The sequence below is a fragment of the Lycorma delicatula genome, chromosome 1 (assembly GCF_047948215.1).
Source record: "Lycorma delicatula isolate Av1 chromosome 1, ASM4794821v1, whole genome shotgun sequence".
NCBI classification, from domain to species: domain Eukaryota; kingdom Metazoa; phylum Arthropoda; class Insecta; order Hemiptera; family Fulgoridae; genus Lycorma; species Lycorma delicatula.
Window position 1 is genome coordinate 95,370,997 of NC_134455.1, and position 23,369 is coordinate 95,394,365.

Here is a 23,369-nt window from a genome sequence, read left to right on the forward strand (position 1 = left end):
AAATTAATACCTTATACCAAAACTTGTCCAAATCGCATGGCTTACAGATCACTGATATTGATCAGTTTTACACCCTCTTTTAAAAACATGTATATTAATTAAAACATAGTATATTAATTAAATTATGGTACATTACAGAAGTATGGTAGTATTCGTTAAGAGAAAAAAATTGTAGTTGAAAAGTAATTACTTGAAAAATATTAGAAGAGAAAAAATAAAATTATGTAATAATAAAATGTGTTCTATTCCGCACTATTCTGGATAGTTTAATTTATTTGAAGAAATTTTACAGGAATAAGTAAACTATGAATAAAAACTGTTTATATAAGCGTAAAACAAAATACAACTTGTTTATAAAATAATTTATTAGATTATTACTCTAACTAACTTTTATATATTTAGCTGAAAACATCGAAATTTTTACGATCCATTTGATCTATCAACGCCGCACACCTAATTACAGTGATATTCCAAGTGACAGTAAGTGCCTTTATCATAACTATAATTGGAATCCAAAATTATGAATGGATGTTAGCTACGAAAACTAACTGGGAAAATAGTATTTTAGTTTCTACTATGCATTTCTATTACGTATACAGTAGGGGTTTCTCTTTAGATAAATCTTTATATTCCACTAATTTATTCTCACTTTTTCGAAGAATGTAGCCATTACATTAAAAGAAGAAAGTACATTTCATTTATGATAATGTCAAAAATGGGTATGTAGCTTTTTTTGAAAATCTTTACGTTTTAAGATTCAACTTAAAACATTTAGCCAAAAAACACATGTAATATATATTGTATGTGTGTACGTCTGTACGTACGCGTGTCGCACTGATTCTGGCCTTATATCTTAGATCGAGCTGATTTTCTTTAAACTTGGCTTAAATATTTCTATATATACATATATTCATTTTTTTTTTCAAAATTCGTTAAGGGGGTAGGGGATATCATGAAAAACCCCAACTTCGATTTTCTTCAAAGGCATTTTAGAGAAAACTTTATTAAAACAAATTTGTTAAATATAATGCATTTTAAATAAACCAAAAAACGTTTTTTTAAAAACATCAATCCCCACCTCTTAAAATTGAAATATATGTTTTTTATTATCTTGCTCTATCTCCCTTCAGTTTAATTTTTTTTTAATTCTTGAGAGTTTATACTTTATATATAAGCTATCAAAAATGTCTAATTTTTTTTCAAATTAAGACCCCGGACTTGAAATACAGATAAGTTTTTAAATTTTTTTTTCTTATTTTAGCCTTTATTGGATGGGTATATTATATTTAGTGAAAACGTTTTTTGTACTTTACCAGATTTGTTAAAATTAATCTTTATTTGAATATTTTTATTTTAAAAAATTCCTTAAAATTTATTCATCGGCTCTGAAAATATATATATTGCTTTTTTTAAGCATCAGTAATCATTAATGCAGCATGTATATACTTATTGTAAATAATAATTACAATTTTATGTGCTTATTCTTCTTTACTGAAAATAAAACAAAAACACTTTTTTTTAAATCTTTGAAAGTTAAATATTTATAAACCACTTAAATATCGCAATAAACAAGCAAGAAATTTTATAATTTTAAATGATGCGAAGAAATCACTTTTTGTTCCGCATGAATGAAAAATAACGTTCAGTCACTAGTAAAGCAACGTAGTAGCGGCACTGATCGGCTGTTAGTAAATTTATTTCATAAAATTAACACTATAATATTATTACAACAACTTGTTATTCTGGTCACTTTCATGACTAATGTAACATTATACTAACCACTGAACTTTAATATTCATTGAATAAAAATAAACAAATAAATATAATAATAACTGAAGGATTGTTTTGATGAGTATCATACTTCAGTAAGAGAAATAGATAGACAGAATTCATAAAAATAAATGTTAAATTATATAAATATATAATGCTGATTTACTAATTTAATCTTAAAATCTAAGGAAATTTATAACAACATAAATTTTGCGTGAGCTTTTATTTCTGGGTAAAGGACTTTTTAGTTCTAATTTTCTTTAATGAAAATTGTAATTATGGTTAGCTACAGAAAGAAAATAATTAAGCTGGCTATAAAACAAAAATTTATCTAATCGATTTTTTTCTTCCTATACTAGTTTTATTAACAACTTCAGAAAAGAAAGTTTAGTCATTTATTTAAAAAAAAAGAAAAGATTTGGTAACTATTTTTCCAAGTTCCTTAATTTTGATTGTTTTTATTTTATTTTCAAATTTCACGTCGTTCTGTCCATTATTATTTTCGTGATAGAAAGACTTGAAAACATAGATAAATAACTTTGTTCTCAGGATTGGTATCGAAACAATTTTTTTAATTAAAAATAGTTTTTTTTTTAATATAGAAATATAAACAACAATTTATTTTTCTTTAAGTAAGTTTTTTATATAATAAATATTATAGAAAGTAACAGCTTCGTAATTAGAAAACAATTTTTTTTTCCAGCTTTTTTTTTACATTATAAAAACAGGTTGATGTTTTCTTTCTCAAATACTGTTGATTTCAACATTTAAAAAAAAATAAATTATTTTCCTGTAATCTTGCTGATAATCTCATTTCAATTTTTTTTTTATATATAATAAAATTAATCGAAATATTTACTTAATTTTTACGCGCAATCACAGAAGATCGTAATATAATAACAAAGTGCTTATGTAGTCGAAGCGCACACGTATTTATTATAACTGGATTGCACAGCATGAGAACTGCTTTCAGAAATATTATTTTATTTTACTATGATTATGGTTAAAACGCACAAATGTCGTTTATCGCGCCTTATTTTGTGTTTTCTTGATTCTTTGTTAGTTTAATTTTTATTAATACAAGATATCTATGCAACCATACAAAATATATAATGCCTTTGCGACTTAAATGATGTTTGATTAAGATGGTTACACGTTTTCTTAATACTTAAAAAAAATGTTTGATTATCGTAACTTCCATATTGCGTACAGATAAAAAGGCATGGACACGATTACATTATATATTTGGACCTCTACTTATCAAGAAAAAGTATATTAACTTTATTAGCCGGAGCGAACCAAACGAGCTGAAGCCTACCTAAAACTGCAATGGACATACAAAAAAAAAAAATAAATAAATAAATAAAAGATGGATACATATAACAAAACTTTTTAGTGATTTTTTTTTATTTTTATATATTACATATAACATTTATTTATGTACGCATTATTAGTAAAATAGGCTTTTATTTTTATTGTGTTCAGTAAAACTTATATTATGCGTCTCAGTCACAATATGTACGCTTTGACCGATGAATAAGTACCGATCGGTCGATTTTAACGAAACCTGAATGATACATTTATTTTAATCCGTTTCTGCCTCCTCCTTTAATAAAAGATTATTTTTTAACATTTAATTCATTAAAGGGAAAAATTAAAATACAAATCTGAAATCCTACATCTATGTGAAATCCTATAAAACTAAAACATTTTAAAAACATTTTTTTTTTCATTAAAAATGAAAGTTGTCCAACGTAAGATTTTTTTTTATTTCATTATAATATTTACAAAAAATTTAAATCAGTTCTGAGAGAAATATTTATTAAATTTACATAAAGTTTCACCCTCCTCCATTAATAAACCTAGTAAAAATAAAAAATGGTGTTTTTGAATCGATATTGTTTAAAATAATTTTTTAAAGAAATTTAATTTACGAGGAGGTAGTTCTAGGTTTCAGATTTATTAGTGACTTATTAACGGACAATCTAACATTATTACTCAAATCCGGTTAAAACAGCTACTTTGACATCCAAAAATTCAGTAAATAAAATAGAAGTAATTGAGTAATATATTAAGACAAGAGTAATAATAAAATACATTTATATTGAAATGCTAATTGATTATATATAAGGAATAAACGGAACTAACTCTCAAAAAAAAAAACCTCACAAATTAAATAAAATATACAGCAATAATAACTAGACTCATAATGAACGTAATCCATTGTTAACAGTAGGTTATTCTTCAATCAGTAGAATATCACTAATCAGCGCCCCTAAACCAATTACTACAGAACAGTCTACTCAAGATTTAGAGCTAAGAAGATTTGAGTGGATACTTATTGCTGACTGTTTAATAATTGATATTCTATATTGTCATTAATAATGCTACTGTTACAATAATCTTTGAAGATGATTTTGAATCTGATAATGATGTTTTTAAAAATCTTTTGATATTGTATATTTTTTTATTAATGTATTCTTCAAAGTAAAAATAATTTTCCCTCATTTTTACAATATTTGATTATTTCTAATATTTTTTTTTTTTAATTTACATACTTTAAATTTGACTTTCTCGTCTAGCGCTGCAGCAGATCTATAGCTGTAGAAGGAAAAGTGTTATAATCGGTCCAATTTCGGCATATACGGTTTTCACCGGATCTTGATGTTTTTACACCTAATGAACCCAAAAAAACCGAATGGAAATTTTCCGGATATTTGTATGTAAGTGTGTGTGTTCAGTGTCGCACTCTAAATCACCATATATATCCAGAATTAGTGGACCAATTTTGACCAAACTTGGTTAGAATTTTCTATATGTATGGGGCATTATGCCATTAAATTTCCAACTTATTAGGTCAAAGTGGTGCAGCTCTACAGCAAGGTCACCCTTACTGTATCAAGATTTTGCCTAATTAAGGTTTTATTCTTCTTAGGCACATTTGTTTTTTTTTATTATTGCTAAAAAATTAAACATTGAAATTAAAAAATTAAAACAAATACTTACAACTAATATCACAGATAAATTTTCTTTTTTAAAAGAGACTTAAAACTAGTATCACAGTCTTAAAACTAAAATTAAAAGCAAGCGTAAATATAAAAAATAAAACATATCTAAAAGTAAAAAGAATTTAACAAAGTCCAAGAGGAGTATAAAGGGCCCCAACTTGGGTAACGGGAAGACAAAACTAAATCTAAGTTAAAAAGGTAAAACTAAATCTTAATACTAATATCACTAAAATAAATATAACTACTATCACAGATAAAAAAACTTTTGATAACAATTAAAAAATAATATTTGCAAAATTGCATCCCATCACAAGAAATGCTCTAAACTAGTGAATAAGTGAGTATATTGCGTCAATAGTACACCCTGTCCCACAAGAAACGCTAATGTAACACTAAAGCGCTCTTGTTTTATGTGTATGCGTGTGTAAGTCGCGTGACAGGAAAGTCCTACAACTGTGTTGTCAGTTTTTTTTAAGAAGTTTGTATTGATATCTCAAGTCAGAGAAAAAAATGAAAACTTTATCAATAAATCTCTATAAGACGTTGTTTTACATTAAAAAATCCATCATTTTGTAAAAAAAAAATGCATAATTTTTTATATTAGTTTGAGTATTATCACATGCAGATTGTTTGTTACAGGACGAATATTTTTGGGCTCTGGATAATAATGTTAACCGTATCATGTTAAAACATTACGGATATTTGGAAAAAATGAAATTTTTCAAAATAAATATATGAGAAACAAGGATAAAATATCCAACTGCAGAAACCACATATAATGCAATGTTTTCAGTAGATAAAAGTTAAGATAAATGATATTTTCAGTAAATAAAAAAAAAGTGGTTACTGGAGGTGTACTGTGGGCATTTTTATTAGTCACACAGAAAGGTTTTTTTTTTATTTAACAGGCTTCATTTGTTAGAAAATATGAATACTAATACTTTACTTATATCAAAAGAAAAAAAAAAAAATTTGTCAGTAAAAAAAAAACCGGAATACTAAATTATATTACCAATCGGTGCCACTTAAACATTATTTTTACAGGCTTTACTCGGTATGCCATTGATAATAATTTCCTACTATTTATTTTAAATGATTTAAATAAAGATGAAATAAAAAAAAGAAATACTAAATTCATAATCGTATCGATAAGATTCATAGATTTAAACTGGTTGAGAGAGATCTTTCGGTCAAAAAACTGAAATTGTGGATGACGAAGCAGATGTAGTATGATAAACTAATACCTTAAATCATGCGATATAATTCATTTTATGTGCATTTTTATCAGTTAGAAAAATTAATTTTGGTTACCTCATATTCATATTGAATTTATTATTCATCTAAATAAATTTAAAAAAATTTAAGTCTAGTTCAAGTTGTCAGAATAGCTTAGAATTTTAGCAACTGTATATATTTAAACAAATTTTTTGTCAACTTATTTAAGCTTAAGAAAATGTACAGAGTGTCGGGTAAGAGAGTTCAACTTTCTTTGTCCAACAAGATTCTGCTCTACAAGGCTTTCTTGAACCATATGGATGTACGGGATTTAACTCTAGGGAACCGCCAGTAACAGCAACGTGGAGGTCATTCAACGGTTTTAGAACAAACTTCTGCGGAACATAACCCACGCGCCGTGGTTGGCGAAAAATACTAAAATCCACGATTACGTAGCCATTTCATACGAAGGAGAGAAAGTTAGACATCTAGTTTCAAGGCATGTGTCCAGGTTGGATAAGCATATTAATAATCTCGTTCTGAATCTGCTAGACAACAACGTGGACGTCAGGAGACTAAAAAGGCTCCGTGTATTCGTTCTTGTTGATGACCCGTTGTGACGATCCGGTTTGGAGGCTTAGTGCTCACGTTTATTGTTTCTTAGATGTTTCTAAGCTACTGTTTGGTTTACTGTTCTATTTAAAGTTATTTATTTTTTTATTTTAATGTTAATGTTGACTGGACATTCAAAGGCACTATCAAATGTTGTATTATTTATGTTATACTATTGTTTGTTTGTTGTAATGCTATTGTTTTTCTGTTACTTGAGGATTATCATTGGGTGGTCCTTTTTCACGTGATTGTCAGTCATACGACTTGCTTTATATACCTTCATTGTAGAATCTAACTAAATAAATAAATAAAGGAATTCAACAAAAACTAACTTATTTTTCAGTGTATTGTATTTAATAATAAGGATTGGAATATCTGTAGTGTACGGAAAATCACCTAATACCTTTTTATTATATTTTAACATTTTATCAGAAATATCTAATACACCAATATTTGACCTTAATACTGTTTATATTGTTCTGAAATTTCAATTAACACCACCAATTAGGAATTTGTTAACGAAAGCATTCGCCGAATGGTTTTCAGATACATAAGTTTTGAAGAAATATTTAGGTTTACAACAACGAAACTCTAGAAATAAAATGTAATCTATATGTACTGTCTGTCCGAAAAGTAATGAGAATAAAATAAAACTACTCTCTTACGAACGAACTTGTTCAAGGTCACTTAAATTTCAAATCTCAGATGTACGAAAGGATCCTTTATTATTGAATTGGTAACAGTTTTTAAATATCTTTTTTCCGACTACCTTGTCTCGAAAACAAAAGCCGTTCGGAACAACGTTATGCAATCAAATTCTATGTCAAACTTGGTAAAAGTGCATCAGAAAACTGAAAATGTTGAAGAGAGCTTATGAACAAGATTATCATCAAGGACAACAGTATGACGATTCAGGGCACGAAAGAAGAGGGTCGTAACAAACTTGAAGACGAAGAAAGTTCTGGGTACCCTTCTACATCAATAAGTGTTGACGATATGACTGTAGTGGTCTCACTTCTAAACGATGACTGACGAAAGAACATAGAATTATTACAAAAGAGAACTTCTAAAACAATCTTGAAAAAATTGTGACTCTACTGAAAATTGCAAATGGGAAAATCTGTGCAAAACTTACTCCCAAATACTCCACATTCCGGAGAACAAAGGCAAATATTCCGAATAACACACACCGCATTAACTTGGCAAAAAATGCTCGCATGACCCATATCAAAGATTAAATCAATGAACATTATCTCTTTTTTCTCAGAAGATTGTGAGTTGAGAATTCATACCAAAGGGCCAAACGTCGAACCAAATATTCTATGTCGAAATTTTTAATATTTGAGGAAAAGAGTGCGTTTAAAATACGTGTTCGTTTACATTAATCCTCTATTATAACAATGCACCAAGACATTGATCCCTAGTTGTGATAAAGTTCTTGGTCAAAAGACCCATTGTATTATTTCTACATTCACCTTAAAACAAGCTGCCGATTTGGCAGCTTTCGATATTTTATGTTTCCCTAATTGAAAACTTACCTGATAGGTCAAAACTTTAGCACAGTGGAATAATCCAACAAGCAGTCATGGTAGGTCTGAACGTTTTAACTGTTTTATTCTATTCATAAGAGTGTTAAAAATGAATTAGTAAAGTGTGATGAAAAATAGTAAACTAGTTAAATAGAATCCAGGTCTGTTTTTTCGGGGAAGGGGGGGAAAGCAAGGAGAACAACCAGAAGGGTTATTACCTCTCAAAGAACAAAAAAAACAATGAATGAAAGCAACAAAAATATATAATAATAATTTTTTCTTAAATTTCAAGCCAATATTTACAAGATTTACTAAGAATTTGTATTTTGTAATATTATTAAAAAAGATGCAATAAAAGATTGTAAAGTGATACTCATAGACCAAAAACTAATCCCTTGCTGTTCAATGCTGTTAATATATTATAAAGAGTAAGTTTTCATTTCTCAATCATAGTACCGCTGATATGTTAATAAATAAATTAACAATTTATATAATCCACCTTACCAGCACATTGATACGTTCTCTAGAGCTTTCGGCTTACTTGGAAGCCATCATCAGGAGTTAAAATTAATACATTAAAGTAAAAGTTTAAAAAACAACGAGCTAGTAAGGGGGATTATATTAACAGTTAATATAATCCCCCCAGTTAATGTATTATCAGAGAGGTGATCTGTAGAATTCATTCAATCAATTTGATAATAACTTGCCAGGTATCTTGAGTTCCACCTCAGAGCGAACTTTCTTTAATAATCATAGAACGTTACAATTACAGTAATTAACAGAAGAGATGCAAAAGAAACAACAGTAAACGATCTTTAACTTTTAAGTTATTAGTAAATATGTTCTATAATTGAAGGAAAATCATCTTACAAAAAAATTATAACTTGTAAAGGAATATTGTTGTTAATAGTATTTGGAAAATTCATGTGTTAATAACAATATTAAAACAATTGGAGAGACAGAAAGTACATTTCAAATGTATAAAATATTTCATCAGCCTCAGTAGCTCAATTGCAGTTGATAAAAGTAGTTCTAATGCATTGATAATGTCACGAGTTCGATTCCATTGAGATAAAAGAATTTTTTTTATCTACTATTTTTTTCCATATTAAACCACATTCCTATAATTATTTTTTGGAACTTTCCTCACCCAAAGAAATATTTTAAATAAATGTTTTTAGTGTGACATTTTTTAAGGAGACAATGCATATAAATGAATTAATACACGAGTTATTATTTAATTTTATTGAATTGAGACGAAATTAATCCTATGATACTTCGAAAGGACGTTAAGTAAGTCAAGCCTAGACTTAATGAATTTTTATTAACACGTTTAATGTTAATGTTCAGTATTTAAACATACTTTAGTTTTTAAACTGGACTGTTTTGTTGCATTAACTCCATACGTAAAAACGCATTTATAACTTGCTTTAATTTACAATAAATTACATTATAATAGTTTCTAAAGAAATTATTATAGATTATTTACTTAAAAAATTACATTGTTTACAATTTTAATTATTATTGTCAGTAATTAATTTATAAAATATTAGTTAAAAGTAACACTATGCTACGGCAGTAGGCCAATCTATCTGAAATGAAACTGAAGAAATCGGCAGCCGCTTTTAAGAGTAATCCGGGAACTAGAAAAGTTTTGTCCAAGTGTGCTTATATAAAAGAAAACCGAAAAAATGGGTTTTAATTAGAGGTATTAAAATTTCGACGGTTTTTAAACTACTATGACTGCCCTCATACATCTATTATTTAAAAATTGATTAATTCTGAAAATGGACAAGGAAGATGATGGTTATTTATTATGCTATAGACATCATCACCAATTCACTTCAATTTTTTTTTTTTTGTAGGACGAATTCGATTACATTACTAACTCCTACCTAATTAGATAAATTTTAGTGTCCGGTTATAAGATTACTACACGACTCTAACCCGACTAGAATGCAGGTCTACCTTAAATGAATTTAAAATGTTAATTGTCTGGAAAAACACTTATTTTCAGAAACTAATAATTATTTCGCTATCTTTTAAAAATCCGCTTCTTTACATTTCTTGTAGTATTAATTTTCAGCAAATTCTCTACCAAGATTAATTAAAATATCCATATTCATTTTATATTGCGCAATAATTACTGTTAGAAAATGATAAGCTACTTTAATTTTTCAAATTATCAAAGATTGTGTAATTATACTTCTATCCAAAAAAATTATAATGAAATTGTAAACCATACGGTTAGAGTCTCGCAGATATCATTTCTTCCGCTCAAAAAACAAAATTTTCTGTAATATAAATAAAACTGTTTTTAACAAAACGATACTGATATCAAAAACGGTAAGACACTCCATTTCTATTATCAAAATCTGTTATTAATTTAGAGTTTCCTTTAAAAAAAAAATACATGTTAAATATATGCAATAAACAGTAGATATACAATAATAGATAATAATCAATGTTTAAGAGCTGCATATAATAAGCAAAACATAGAAAAATTTGTTACAAAACTTCTACCGTCCCGATTTCACTTATTAAACAACGAATAATCATAAGGATTGTATTATTTCTGTAAATGTGATATGTATTACATATAAATGAAATCGGGCCGGTAAGAGTTTTGTAACCAGTAGTGTAAATAGTACACGGAAAAACGCTGCCATCAATTTAACACAGTACTTTTTAAAGAAATTTTTTCATAAATTTTCACGGAAAATCATTTTTTGCGTTCATATCGATTTTTACCTTGCATTTATATACATATACAAGTAAAAAATATTTTACATAATTCTTAGTAATAATTATTAAATATGTCATTCATTAAATAAAACATAAGATGTTTTTAATTACTATCAAATAATTTTTAACAAATATAATAAAGGTTGTTTTTCTTACGTTGTTTAGATCGAGGTTCCCTTGGACCGTCTACTGTGACCTTAATAGCTTTGCTGTATGTTGTTACTTGCGGTGGACATGAGGCCACTGTTATCGTTAAGCTGAAGCTTTTGCCTGTAATGAGAATAATAATAATTTTTGATAAAGTTACATAAATAAATCTGCTGAAATAAAATGCACTATTAAAATAATAATATTATTATTAGTGTATAATTCAAATGAGTGTAATGGTGAGATAAAAAATATTTTTGTGGTTATTATATACACTATTCATATTATATAGTCGAAGAGATTTCTCTTCGTTTATTAATCAATATAATTGTTAAAAACTCGTAATTTATTTCCATATATTATATATCATTAAATTTTTTTCACACGCATTTTAAGATTAATGACCTTTTAAACACTTGATTAAATCCAATCCTGCCTAAAATTAATTTGCAAGTAGTACTTTAACCACTACACCACCATCGCAGCTTGTGGATCAATTAACCACACATCTCAGGTATGGTCGAACTGAGAATGTACAAGACTACACTTCATTCACACTCATACATATCATCCTCATTCATCCTCTGAAGTATTATCTAACGGTAGTTACCGGAGGCTAAACAGGAAAAAAAAGAATCCTGCCTAAAATATCTTCTCCTTTTTTTTCAAAGTAGAATAGTAATTTATGGTAAAATTCATTTTTTTATTCTATTAGAAATGTCATTCTGTAAAAAAAAATAGTTTTTAAATTTGAAGATGTACTTTTTATATTAAATTATCATCATCACCTCTGTATTTAAAATATTAAACTTCACAGCATATAAAAGTAAACACAAAGAAGCACATACAATGTTAAATTTTTAATTATTATTCTTGAAAAATGTATTACATAGTTAAATAATACAAAAATGGGAAATAAAAAAATAATATCTTGTGGGGAAAGAAAAAGAAGTCAAAACTATGTAAACGTGATCCGCAGTGGTCTGTAGGAAAAGAAAACAATCCAAAAATTATAATGAAAACAGTTATAGCAAAAATTCTTAAATAATTTCAGTACCAAATGTATATAAAACTACACGGATTTCTGTGGTAAACATGTGTTAACTTTTCTTATAATGCACACAATAAATGTAGGCCATTCTAATATAATATTGCGTTGTGAAAGGGGTGACGTAATCCAAAGATAAATATTATGTTGCGCATTTTTCGGTGTAGCCAACAGTAAGTATCGACGCATGTAACTCATGAGTTAAAACATAATACTCTATATGTTACATTACATATTAATAAAAGCATTAAGACCTAATTTTTAAAATCAGCTATTCAAATATTTCAGCTCATTAACGTACTTGTGGCGTTATATACTTTTGACGGAAATTTACAGATACATTTTATAGCATCGGTAAAAATAAAGGGAAGTTTATTTACTTCCTTGATCACTCTTTCGTTAAAATATGCAGTTTCATTTAATAATCCAATTTTGTTTAAAAAGAAAACCTGAAGAAAAACTAAAAAATAATTTTATTTTATTACTTTGTTACCTTATACAACTTCACGGAGAAATAAATAAACACATCTATTAAAAGTTTTTTCAATTGCCTTAAATTCGCGCTATTAGCTAATTCTCAACTACGCTAATAGCTATTTCAGTCAGAAGTGAGTAAACGTTAATTTATTGAAAAAAAACTATACATCTAAAAATTATTAGAAATAAATTTCTAAAAATAATATTTACTAATAAGTTTGTTTTGCTAAAAAAAATAAGAAAATTTGTACATTAATTAAAAATTATTACTACGACGGATGAAATGATTTTTATTTATTTATATGCAATTGAAAGCGCTGTTCATAAGAATAGGCAGGGATTAATTCTTGTCAAAAATTACTGCCAGCTCTATCGGGAAATATTTAATAACAGTTTTTTATTTAGTGACAAAACTTTATCCACAACTTAATATGTATATACAAACATATGATAAAATGATAGGATTGTCTCTGTGAGCGTATCACCTAAAATCTGATAGATTTCAATAAAAATTGGCAAATTAATATTTTAGAGGCTTAGTCATTATCTTTAATTAGAATTATCATTATATTCCTAACAGGGATTAAAATATTCATTAAAAAAAAAATCCTTTTACTTCATTATATATCTATTATCATGGTAACAGAGATAATGATTTTAAGATGATTAACTTTTTAATGAATACTGTAAAATATTTAATATTTTTTTAGTTTCTTGTTATAATTAAATTAAATTAGCACATTTAATGAACTTTTATGGGTTTGTGATTGGTTATTTGGCTCCCGGTAGCAGATTGACAAACTTTAAAATGTATGCCTTCAATAAAGAGAAGTAACCTTTTTTATTATTCCAAGTCAGGTAGAAGAATGAGAGTATCTCGGTCCTCTGAAACAGCTGAAGTGTGGTACTCTGTTAGCTGTTGATCGAGAGCACTATAAGTCCAGACTATCTGTAGCGTCGTCAACAGTAGGAGCGTATAACAGCTTCAACGTCAAGAACGTCAAAATATAACCGTACAAAAAACAAAATCGTTTACCATTAATGTGCTGCTCCAAACCTGGGTAACGATACCCAGATTTTTTTGGCATTGGGGACGCGGGATATATGAACACTGTTTGAAGGGGCTCTTGAATTACCCCTTTGTGCGGGGTATGCCATATTTTGCATTCGTTTAAATGTAGACTGACCCATTCTCAGTATAGTTTTCCTTTTTTCTTGATTTCTGTCTTTGAAGTAATTTTTGTGGATTTTGCCTAGATGCTCACTGCATACGTGACAGGAGAGAGAGGAACTTAGAGATTCTCTATCTTTGGTATTTATTTGTTAAAGCGATAAAAACTATTTTTTCTCCAGTGGTTGTATGTATAAAAACTAAACTTAATCCTAAATTGCTTATCGGATTAAGCCACTTCTCATAATCTCTTATTACATAATCCTTACATTATGTCTACCCAAGTGTAAGCATGAATTGTGTGTTTTTTACAAATATATTACTTTGTATTTTTGAAGTTAATTGTATAAGTATGAATTCACACGTGGCTTAATAACTTATTCGTACGGCCGCAAGGAAATACATGGTTTATGATACGGCCCGTTTAATTTAAAGTTAAAATGATAAGGATTCATAAAATTCGCTACAGGATCATAAAAAACAGATAGAAATAATACAAATACATGTGAGTAGGCACCTTTAAGTGTCTTCTTAGTTTGAATCTAATACTGTTTTCCTAGGATTTGTATGTTTATATAAATTTAAGTGTTTGTAACATAACGATTTTTCTACACTTTTAAATTTATCAAATATCGTAAAATATTAGCAAATTTGATCCTAATATCGAAGCGTTTATTAGCCTCGATGTTCTAATGTACACCGAGATTTCTTATTTATTTTAATATTCAAGGAATTATTCCATGAATAAATTCAGAAGATTCTGAAATTATTCATCTCATTCTGCATTTATACATAATTATATAATCTTGCAATATGATTACAGAAAATAATTACTCTTTTAAATACATATTAGTTGTTAATTTAAACAAGAAGAAGAGTAGGAAAAAAGAAAACATTTATACTTCTCGTTAAATTTTCTATGTTAAGGTAGAACATCTGGATGATTTACAATGGTGAATGGCCGCTAAAATTAGTCTATTATCCATGTCGAATTCGAAGCTCTTAAGGACCAGTGCCAGACATAATGACCGTTCGCCTCTAAACAAGATATACTGAATAGTGTTCCCTTTCACTGAGGCAAGGTGAACACAATTGTAGAACACTAGCGGCTTAATTAGCTTTACTAGAACCAACGATAATATTATAAAGACTTACAGTAGTTTACGTGCTTTCATTTTGAATAATTTTATTTAAGTAGTAACATTAAAAAAAAATTATTACACGGAATATAATTTAGTAATGTTTATAATTTAAAAATAGGTTCTACGACTTACTAAGCTACTTCGGTTATAAAGCTATATGAGTTAAAGAAATATATTACAAAATAAAATAAATGAAATGACAGCAACTGACCAACGCTTTATTTTGACTCCTGTACTTTGAGTAAATACAGTTTAAAATGTTTCTCGTCTCAACTATCTGATACGTCTTATCGCCTGCTACATAATTAAAATTAAGTAAACACATTTATAATATTATATAGATACACGGATTAAAACAAAAGAGTGTTTTCAGGACAACACGATTTCATGTAAATAATACAAAAATATTTATAAAATTCATATGACCATACAGCTAATGAGGTTATAATCGATCGAAAAAAGAAAACAATTATTCTCGCCTTGTAACTAAAGCCGTAAATAATTTTATTTAAAATTTCGAAACAAATAAAATAGCTAAACAAACTCCCAATGAGAAGGTTTTATACAGCGACATTCAAATAATACAAGGGAAAAAGCAGAAAGGTTTACAGGGAACCACCAAAAACAGAAAAATATAAATAAATATGGGTAAGAAAACTCATAAAAGCAAAAATAGATTTAAAAAGAATGTATTTCGGTAAATCGTGGGCTTAATGGCATTGATAAGGGTGCTGCAGTTTTGTATAGTTTTCATGTCGATTCTGAATAGCTCGAAGCAAAATACTTATTAGAATATTTATAATCAAGAGGTGGCAACAATATTTCTAAACTTTCCTACCATTTGCATAGATGTGATGTTATTTAATTACTACAAAGCTAGTCAAAGAAAAATAAAAGTTAAAAAATGATCGTAAACAAATAAAGAAGTAAAAATTAAAACATACTCAAGCCTGTAGCCTCATTAAATAATCAGACCTAAAATATCATAAAATTGAGTTAAAAACTCCTAAAATGATAGCAATTTTAATAAATAAAAATTCAATAACAAAATAAATCTGGTTCAATTTGTCATTAATAAAAGGAATAATTTTGTATAAAAAAATTGTTTAGAATTTTTTTTTAAAGTAGAACCACTGCAAGGAAATGGCCATGAATTTTTTGGCAAAAAAAGGTTTTTGACAAAAAGAGTTTTGTTTTTGGCAAAAGGGTTTTTGACAAAAAAGGTTGACTGCTATAGATCTTTTTTTCCTGTTTAGTCTCCGGGAATCACCGTCAGGTATTACTTCAGATTATGAGTGAAGATGACATGTATAAGTGTAAGTGAAGTGTAGTCTTGTACAGTCTCAGGTCCACCAATCCTTAGATATGTGGTTAATTGAATCCCAACCACCAAAGAATACCGGTATCCACGATCTAGTATTCAAATCCGTATAAAAATAACTGCCTTTACTTGGACTTGAACGCTGCAACTCTTGACTTCCAGATCAGCTGATTTGCGAAGACGCGTTCGCCACTAGACCAACACGGTGGGTTTTTGACTGCATAAGACCTTTTACTTTTTTTTTATCCTTGTTAAGCACCCCCAGATCAACCGACCACTACGTCGGTCGCCCCAGGGTGCCATGGCAGTGGTCTGCCCACCCTAGTTCAATCCAACAGACCATGCCCGTCAACGCCTCCGCGTCAACGGAGCAATCCAACTTCCTGTTGAAGACAGCTAGAAAGCCTTTCGACGTAGAGCCCCATCCCGGCCCTAGCCCTAACAGGTTCCAGGTACGCCTTACGCGCACCTGTCACCACGCGAAACTTCGTACCCATGAGGGTACTCCGCACCATCAAAGGTCAAAGGCCACTCCCCGACTTCCAACACTTGCAAGCGGAAGTGCCAGATAGCTCTAGGCATGAGGGCTGTCTGCCGGCCCTTCACGACAGCCACAATTCGATGATTTTTTTCTTTTTTTTTACATCGACGCTTCATAATTCTTTGTAGGCGATATACGGTTGACTAAAGTTGTCACCTCGTCACAGTTATTCTGACTCCGAACCATGTGTATTATAACATTATCAGGAGTCATTGTATCGACGATTTTTGCTCTATCGGCCACCCATCTGTCGCATTCGAACCACGTGTGTTCGACGGCATCTTCACTGCCACAGTACCTATATTCAGCAGTCCGTCTTCGCTTAAAACGTGCAAGGTACTTGCTAAAATCGACTGCTTAAGATTTGGATCATACTAAACTAATTATAAAAGGAAAATACTGAGTACAATGTTGAGCATATAGTATTAGTAATTTCTACATTTACTGGCATTATCTCAACACAAAAACTTTTGGGACTTGACGAAACCCTTTATGTTTAGTAGTGGATGATATTTATGAAGCTATTGAGAAAAATACATACATATACTATACCTACACGTAATATGTGTAAATAAGCATATATTATGCAGTTATGACACATGAAATTCTTAAACCCTTTAAAAACATTCAAGGGTATGATAGAAGAATTGCTATTAATGAAAAGAAAGTTTCCTAGCAATGAAATGTTACCTATTAATAGATGTACAGCAGCTACGGATGGATGAAAAACGGTGAAAGCCTTATTCTGCACAATCTATCTTCCATTCAGTAGGAATGAAAGATAGATTCTGTTCTTTAGCTTCAATAGGAACTATAATGCTCACTAGAATTAGAATTATGTACTCTTTGACCTGGACATAGCTTTTGATATTATACGGAGATACATGCCAGTCCATCTTTAAAACTTGGGTGGATATATTATTAAGTACAAAACTGACATATGATTTTCAGGACTTTCATTTGATAAATATCTTATTGGTAGACACACATTTAAAAATTAAATGTAAAAGAGACCTAACATAATCTAACAATAATAATTTTTCCAGCATTAACCAGGACACAGATAAGAAAATAATGTTACGTTTGAATAAACATGCTAATAAAGATACCTAGATGGGAAATAGACTGTGCTTTTCTGTTTTCATAATTACATGAAATATGCAATCAAAAGGACGTCTTTCTTAAAACTCAGTTACTGCAACAGACTCCCAATTTTAAGTCACACGTCCGAAACAGAAGTATTTCTGTAGCAATATTAAAGAGAGATTTTAAATACAGTGTTATAAAATGTAAATGTAGTTCTTCCTCCCATAAAAACTTAAATTATTTTTAATCGGCAAGGAATGTTCTGCATACGATCAAACCAAATGGAGTTCGTATTTTTGAAATTATAATGAAACATTAAAGTTATACTTCGGGAGATAATAGAAACTTCTATAAAGAGACGTCTTTGTGGATAATTCTACAGAAATGAAAACAATTAATACATCGAATAAAATTAAGATATGTCTATTAGTTATAGAATTTCTGCAAGACTTTATGAAACTGATTCCTGAATACGAAAAAAGAAATCACTAAAATCTACAGAAATAAATTAAAAACCTACATCGGAATTGGTTGCTCTTTGGTGAACAACGAAGTTCTGGAAATTATAGAGAACAGCAAGTGTCTATCACAGTAGAATTATGTATACGATAGAACAAGCTCTTTCGTTACGATAAACAAACGTCAATACGGTGTTTAGTGGTTGATGGTATGTTCTGATTATACGAACGCTATGATCGCTCTATTTCAATTGAGTGGTAATGGAGGATCTCCTGATTATTTTCCGCAAATACTTGAAAAAAAGTCAAACTTACATTTTTGTATGACCAATCTTTACAGTATTAATAGAAATGAAACTGCAGACAAACTTGCTAGAAGCACACCAAATTAGGAGAATATCGATTTGGTTTATCAGACTCTCTTTTTCTGTTTAGTCTCTCGAACCACCGTAAGGTATTACTTCAGAGAAGAAGTGAGAATGATATGTTTGAATGTAAATGAAGTGTAGTCTTGTGCAGTCTCAGGTCGACCAATCCTTAGATATGTGGTTAATTGAAACTCAACTACCAAAGAACACCGGTATCCACGATATAGTATTCAAATCCGTATAAAAGTAACTGCCTTTATTAGGATTTGAACCAGTTTGACTGCATGATGCTAAAAACTACATGATAACTGAAGTCCCAGAAGTGTGAAGTAGAAAATATAATTATAAAATTAAATTAAGTTGAAAAATAAAACCGGTTTAAATGGATTCCAGAAACCGCCATCTCTCGTTAAGAACACAGACTTTGTAAGATTCTGAATCAGTCATACTAACTTATATCACCATTCATTTTAATTACTGAAGGAAGGTAATAAGTCATAAAAATTTACCTAGAAAAAGGTTAAAAAAAAACCGTCCTATCAATTAAACTTTGAAAAGGAAGGAGAACGGAAGAATGTTTTACAAAATTTCTTCGCTGTGGTAGCAGTTTATTAGCAAATAAAAGCAATTTCAGAATGCTAGCGTGGTATCGATGATATTGTATGCGGTACCGGTATGGTGGGAGGCCTTTGGAGTGGTGAGAAATGCCCGGAGATTGAATGGCATATATAGGAGGATGGCGATAAGAGTGGCGCAGCTCTACCAGACGGTATCACTGGATGCCTCACTGCTGAAAGCTGGTATGCCGTCGTTGGACCTGCTGGCCAAAGAGAGAAGAGATAGAGCCACAGAGTGTAGAGAGGAGGCGAGGGGCCGCTTGCTGGATGACCGGCAGGAGAGGTGGCGGAGTGCGAATGAGGGACACTGGACCTACACCTTGATCCCGGAGGTGGCTGCCTGGGTCAATAGACTGCATGGAGAGGTGGACTTCTGGACGACAGTGGTTGTCGGGTCATGGGTCTTCGGGGTCTAACTCTGTAGGATCGGAAAGAGACGCCAGAACTGTGACAGTATTGTGATGAGGTGGATACGGTGGAGCACACCTTCTTTGTGTGCCCCAGATAGAGGCAGGAGATACAACGTGACGATTTGAACTCGCCGGGGGAAGTCATGCGGTTGATGCTCTCTTCCGGTGAGGGATGGACTGCGTGTAACCGGTGGTTTAAAAGGGTGATACAGCAGAAATTAATAGAGGAGGACCGCGAGACGGACAACGGTGATGTCAGTTGAGGACAGCGATGGGCGCCAGCCTTCGGAGGCAGGTGACGGGGGTGCCTCGGCATTGTCGTCACCAATAGCTCCCGCGGGACGCGTTCATATTGTCTGAGCCCGGCATAGCTATAGTGTATATATTCTGAGCTGTATATATTATTAACTATAAATAATGAGTTTAAATAGCGTCTGAATGTGTTATGTAAATATTGATGTGAATGAGAAGTGTGCCTGTAACGCGGGTGGTGCTGATGTTATGCCTTTACGTCAATTCCTGCACCACCCTGCGTGAGGGAGTGGGTTTTTAGTGGGTCCCATCGTATAGGCGGTGAACCTCACACACCCAGTATGTGCGGGCTGCTGGGAGTTTGGTTCAGGTATATTTTTTCACTTCCTACGGAAAACAAAAAAAAATTATAAAAGCAATCTCAGTGTTATAGGCTCTTTAATAAATGTTAGCGTATTTATTTATTTTTTCTATCTAACATGACTCTTTACATTCTACTGATTTTTGTTGTTCGTTAAATTATGTTTGTTTACAATGTACGATTTGGGTGTTTGTACCGTACCATCTGTGTTTTTTTTTACACCTAAGCTGATACCCGCTTGGCACAAAATATTGAAATCAACACGTAAGGCCCTTTCAAGGTAATTAAACCAACCTGAAAAATTAAAAAAAAAAAAAACGTAATGACAAAAACGTGTTTAACGTAAGGAAGAATGTAATTTTCGGATTTTATTATTAACACAAAAGTGATTAGATGAATAGGATGATTACAACAATGGTCAAGGATTGTAAAGTGGATTATGTATTTATAATTTATTACCTAAAATATATGATACGTGATCTGTTAATTATTTCCTTAACTACTGGAGTACAGAGTCGACTGTAATTAGTAAAATTATTCTTGCAGTAACAAATGCTGCATATGTTACTTACTGATGTAAACTTATCCGTTTACTGATGTAAACGGATAAGTTTAAACATCATTAGGTATTGTAGATCAGAATAATTACATTTTCTAATAGTGCAAGAGTGATATAATCACAGCACTAAAAAATTTAAAAAAAAAGAAAAAGATAAAGAAAAAAAAGAGAGTTGAAAAAGATAAACTTTGTGAAGGGAATCCATTTCTAAGGGCATCCATATTCTTTACATTCTGAAAGAGAGACACTGAGGATTGGATATAGGTGCTGAAGTGTAACGTCGTGGTGCTAAGAGATCAAGATGAATGCCTGTACCGATTTCAGAACAAGAGTTACGGTGAAGTTCATTCTAGAGAATTGCACTCGTTATAAAGAAATTGCAGTTTTGGAATACTAGAAAGAATTACAAATATACTTCGATATGAACAATTTTTTATAGGGCTTCGATGAATATTTTTATTTGTCTAGACTTTTCTACCGTAATGTGTTTTATATATTTATTTTATTTTGTTTCTGTGCTTTAGCTGGATATGACTTTACATCGCATCTAACTACTTATGTTGTTACTTATTTCTTGTATTATGCTTTTATGTTCCTTTACACGTTATTCAATTACGTTATATTTTATTATACACAAAGTGTCAACGAAGAACAGTTTAAACCTTTATCTATTCGACTTTAAAGTGAGTTGGAATAAGTGAATGAATAAGAGTACGCGTGGCAATGCATTGAAACAAGTCCGCTTGATGCATTTAACTAACGATAGCTAATGGTCTTAACGGCCAATACCTGAATTAAAAAAATCAAAAATAAAAACATACACAATGCGATGTCAGTACAAAGTTTATGCCATTGATTTGAAGTTAGTAATGTAATAAGAAATAATACAGTGTACCATACGCGTAGCATATTCCCTTTGTATTGTACGCAGTCCGCCTTCATTAAAGCAAGCAGTGAATACAACTCATCTATTCACTGTTATTGTGCTCGTATAATCAAAGCACTTGAATTTTAAAAAGCTTTTCCAATTGCGGTTGAATTTTTTAAAATGATTTAATGTAAAATTGTTCTGATAATTATGGACCAACGTTTAGTTAGCGCAATATTTTTTTGCTTCAATTTAGTTTGATATACAAAAAAACTATAAGTAAATTGGATGAGCAATCGTGAATTGAAAGAGAAATTTTCCATTGAAATTCCTCAAAAGAATACAAATAAACAATCTATACATTTCACATATGAAAAACAATATACAGTGAGAAAAATTAAAAACAGAACTATAAATAACATAACATAACATAATAAAAAGAAACAGAACAATATGAAATAGGAAAAAACGTAATCAAAATATTTTTAAACAAAATGATGAGGCGAAGGACAACAATACTTGAACGAAAAATTTCTACAATAGATATCATACATTATCTCGCAGATCCAAGACATGGAGTAATTCAAACGTGCAATATCCTTGCTATTCTCCAGCAAGTTCACAAGATAGTTGTTTATGGTTGTTAAACCGTAATTTTTATTATGAACTGAATCGTTGAATCTTCTCTTTAACGTATGACAAACCCAGGTACTCATGGATCTCACTGTTCCTTACAAACTATGGCGCCTTTGTTATGCTCCTAATTAATTTATCTTGGAATCATTGGATAATTTCAATGATGCTGTTGCATGTTTTTTCCCAAAGTTGGGTACCATAGGTCCACACCGGTTTCAGAAGTATTTGTACAATAACTGTTTGTTACAGCATGTCAACTGAGACCTCCTGCCTACCAACCAGTATTTCTATTTAAACCTAATAATCGGTTACTTCCTTTTTTCTCTAAAATGATGTTTCCAAATCAGACGGCGGTCAAGATGTAAATGTAGATATTGTACATGGTCAGCATTCCGGATAAAAATTCCATTTAAGTGTATTCATGGGCAGTTATCTATCTTCACTGCAAACATTACATGACTTGATTTTTCGCTGGATTATCTTCCACACAGCTAGCCACCCGTTAATTAGATCCAACTCAGATTGTAATTTATCCAAAGCTAGCATTGAATCACCGTCGGCCACAAAGATCGCCGTGTATCATCAGCAAACGAAGCAGCAGTGTCATCGTAGGAAATTGGAAGGTCTGAAGTGAAGATAGAGTACAAAATCTGTTACAAAACTGAGTCTTGGTGAACACTTGTCTGAATGTCAAAAAACTCAGATAACTCCTGATTATATTTAACCTGGAAAAAACGACCATCCAGGTAGCTACGCAGGATAAAGTCAAACGAGTGAGGCAAGCTTAATTTCAGTTTATAATGCAGACTAGGTAAGCAAACCTTGTCGAAGGCCTGCTGGACATTTAAAAAGGCTGCTGAACAATATGTTTTCCCTTTTAAACACCTGCTGATGAGATTAAAAACCGTGTAAATTTATTCAATAATGGAATGACCGCTCTGGCAGCCAAACGTAGAGTCAGAAATAAGATTTTCATAACTAAGGTAGGCCAAAATCTTCAAAGAAAGAGTCTTTCAAAGCTATTAGAG

General features: G+C 30.4%; 1 protein-coding gene across 2 annotated transcripts in view; it reads right to left on the minus strand.

The window, feature by feature from the left end:
• The window catches only part of LOC142320368 (runt-related transcription factor 3-like), a 228,765-nt gene that overhangs the window by 150,148 nt on the left and 55,248 nt on the right, over window positions 1-23,369 (minus strand). For both annotated transcript variants that reach the window (XM_075358084.1, XM_075358077.1), the window contains exon 2: window positions 11,036-11,149. In XM_075358084.1, coding sequence (XP_075214199.1) covers window positions 11,036-11,149 — 114 coding nt within the window. The remainder of the gene's footprint in view (window positions 1-11,035; window positions 11,150-23,369) is intronic.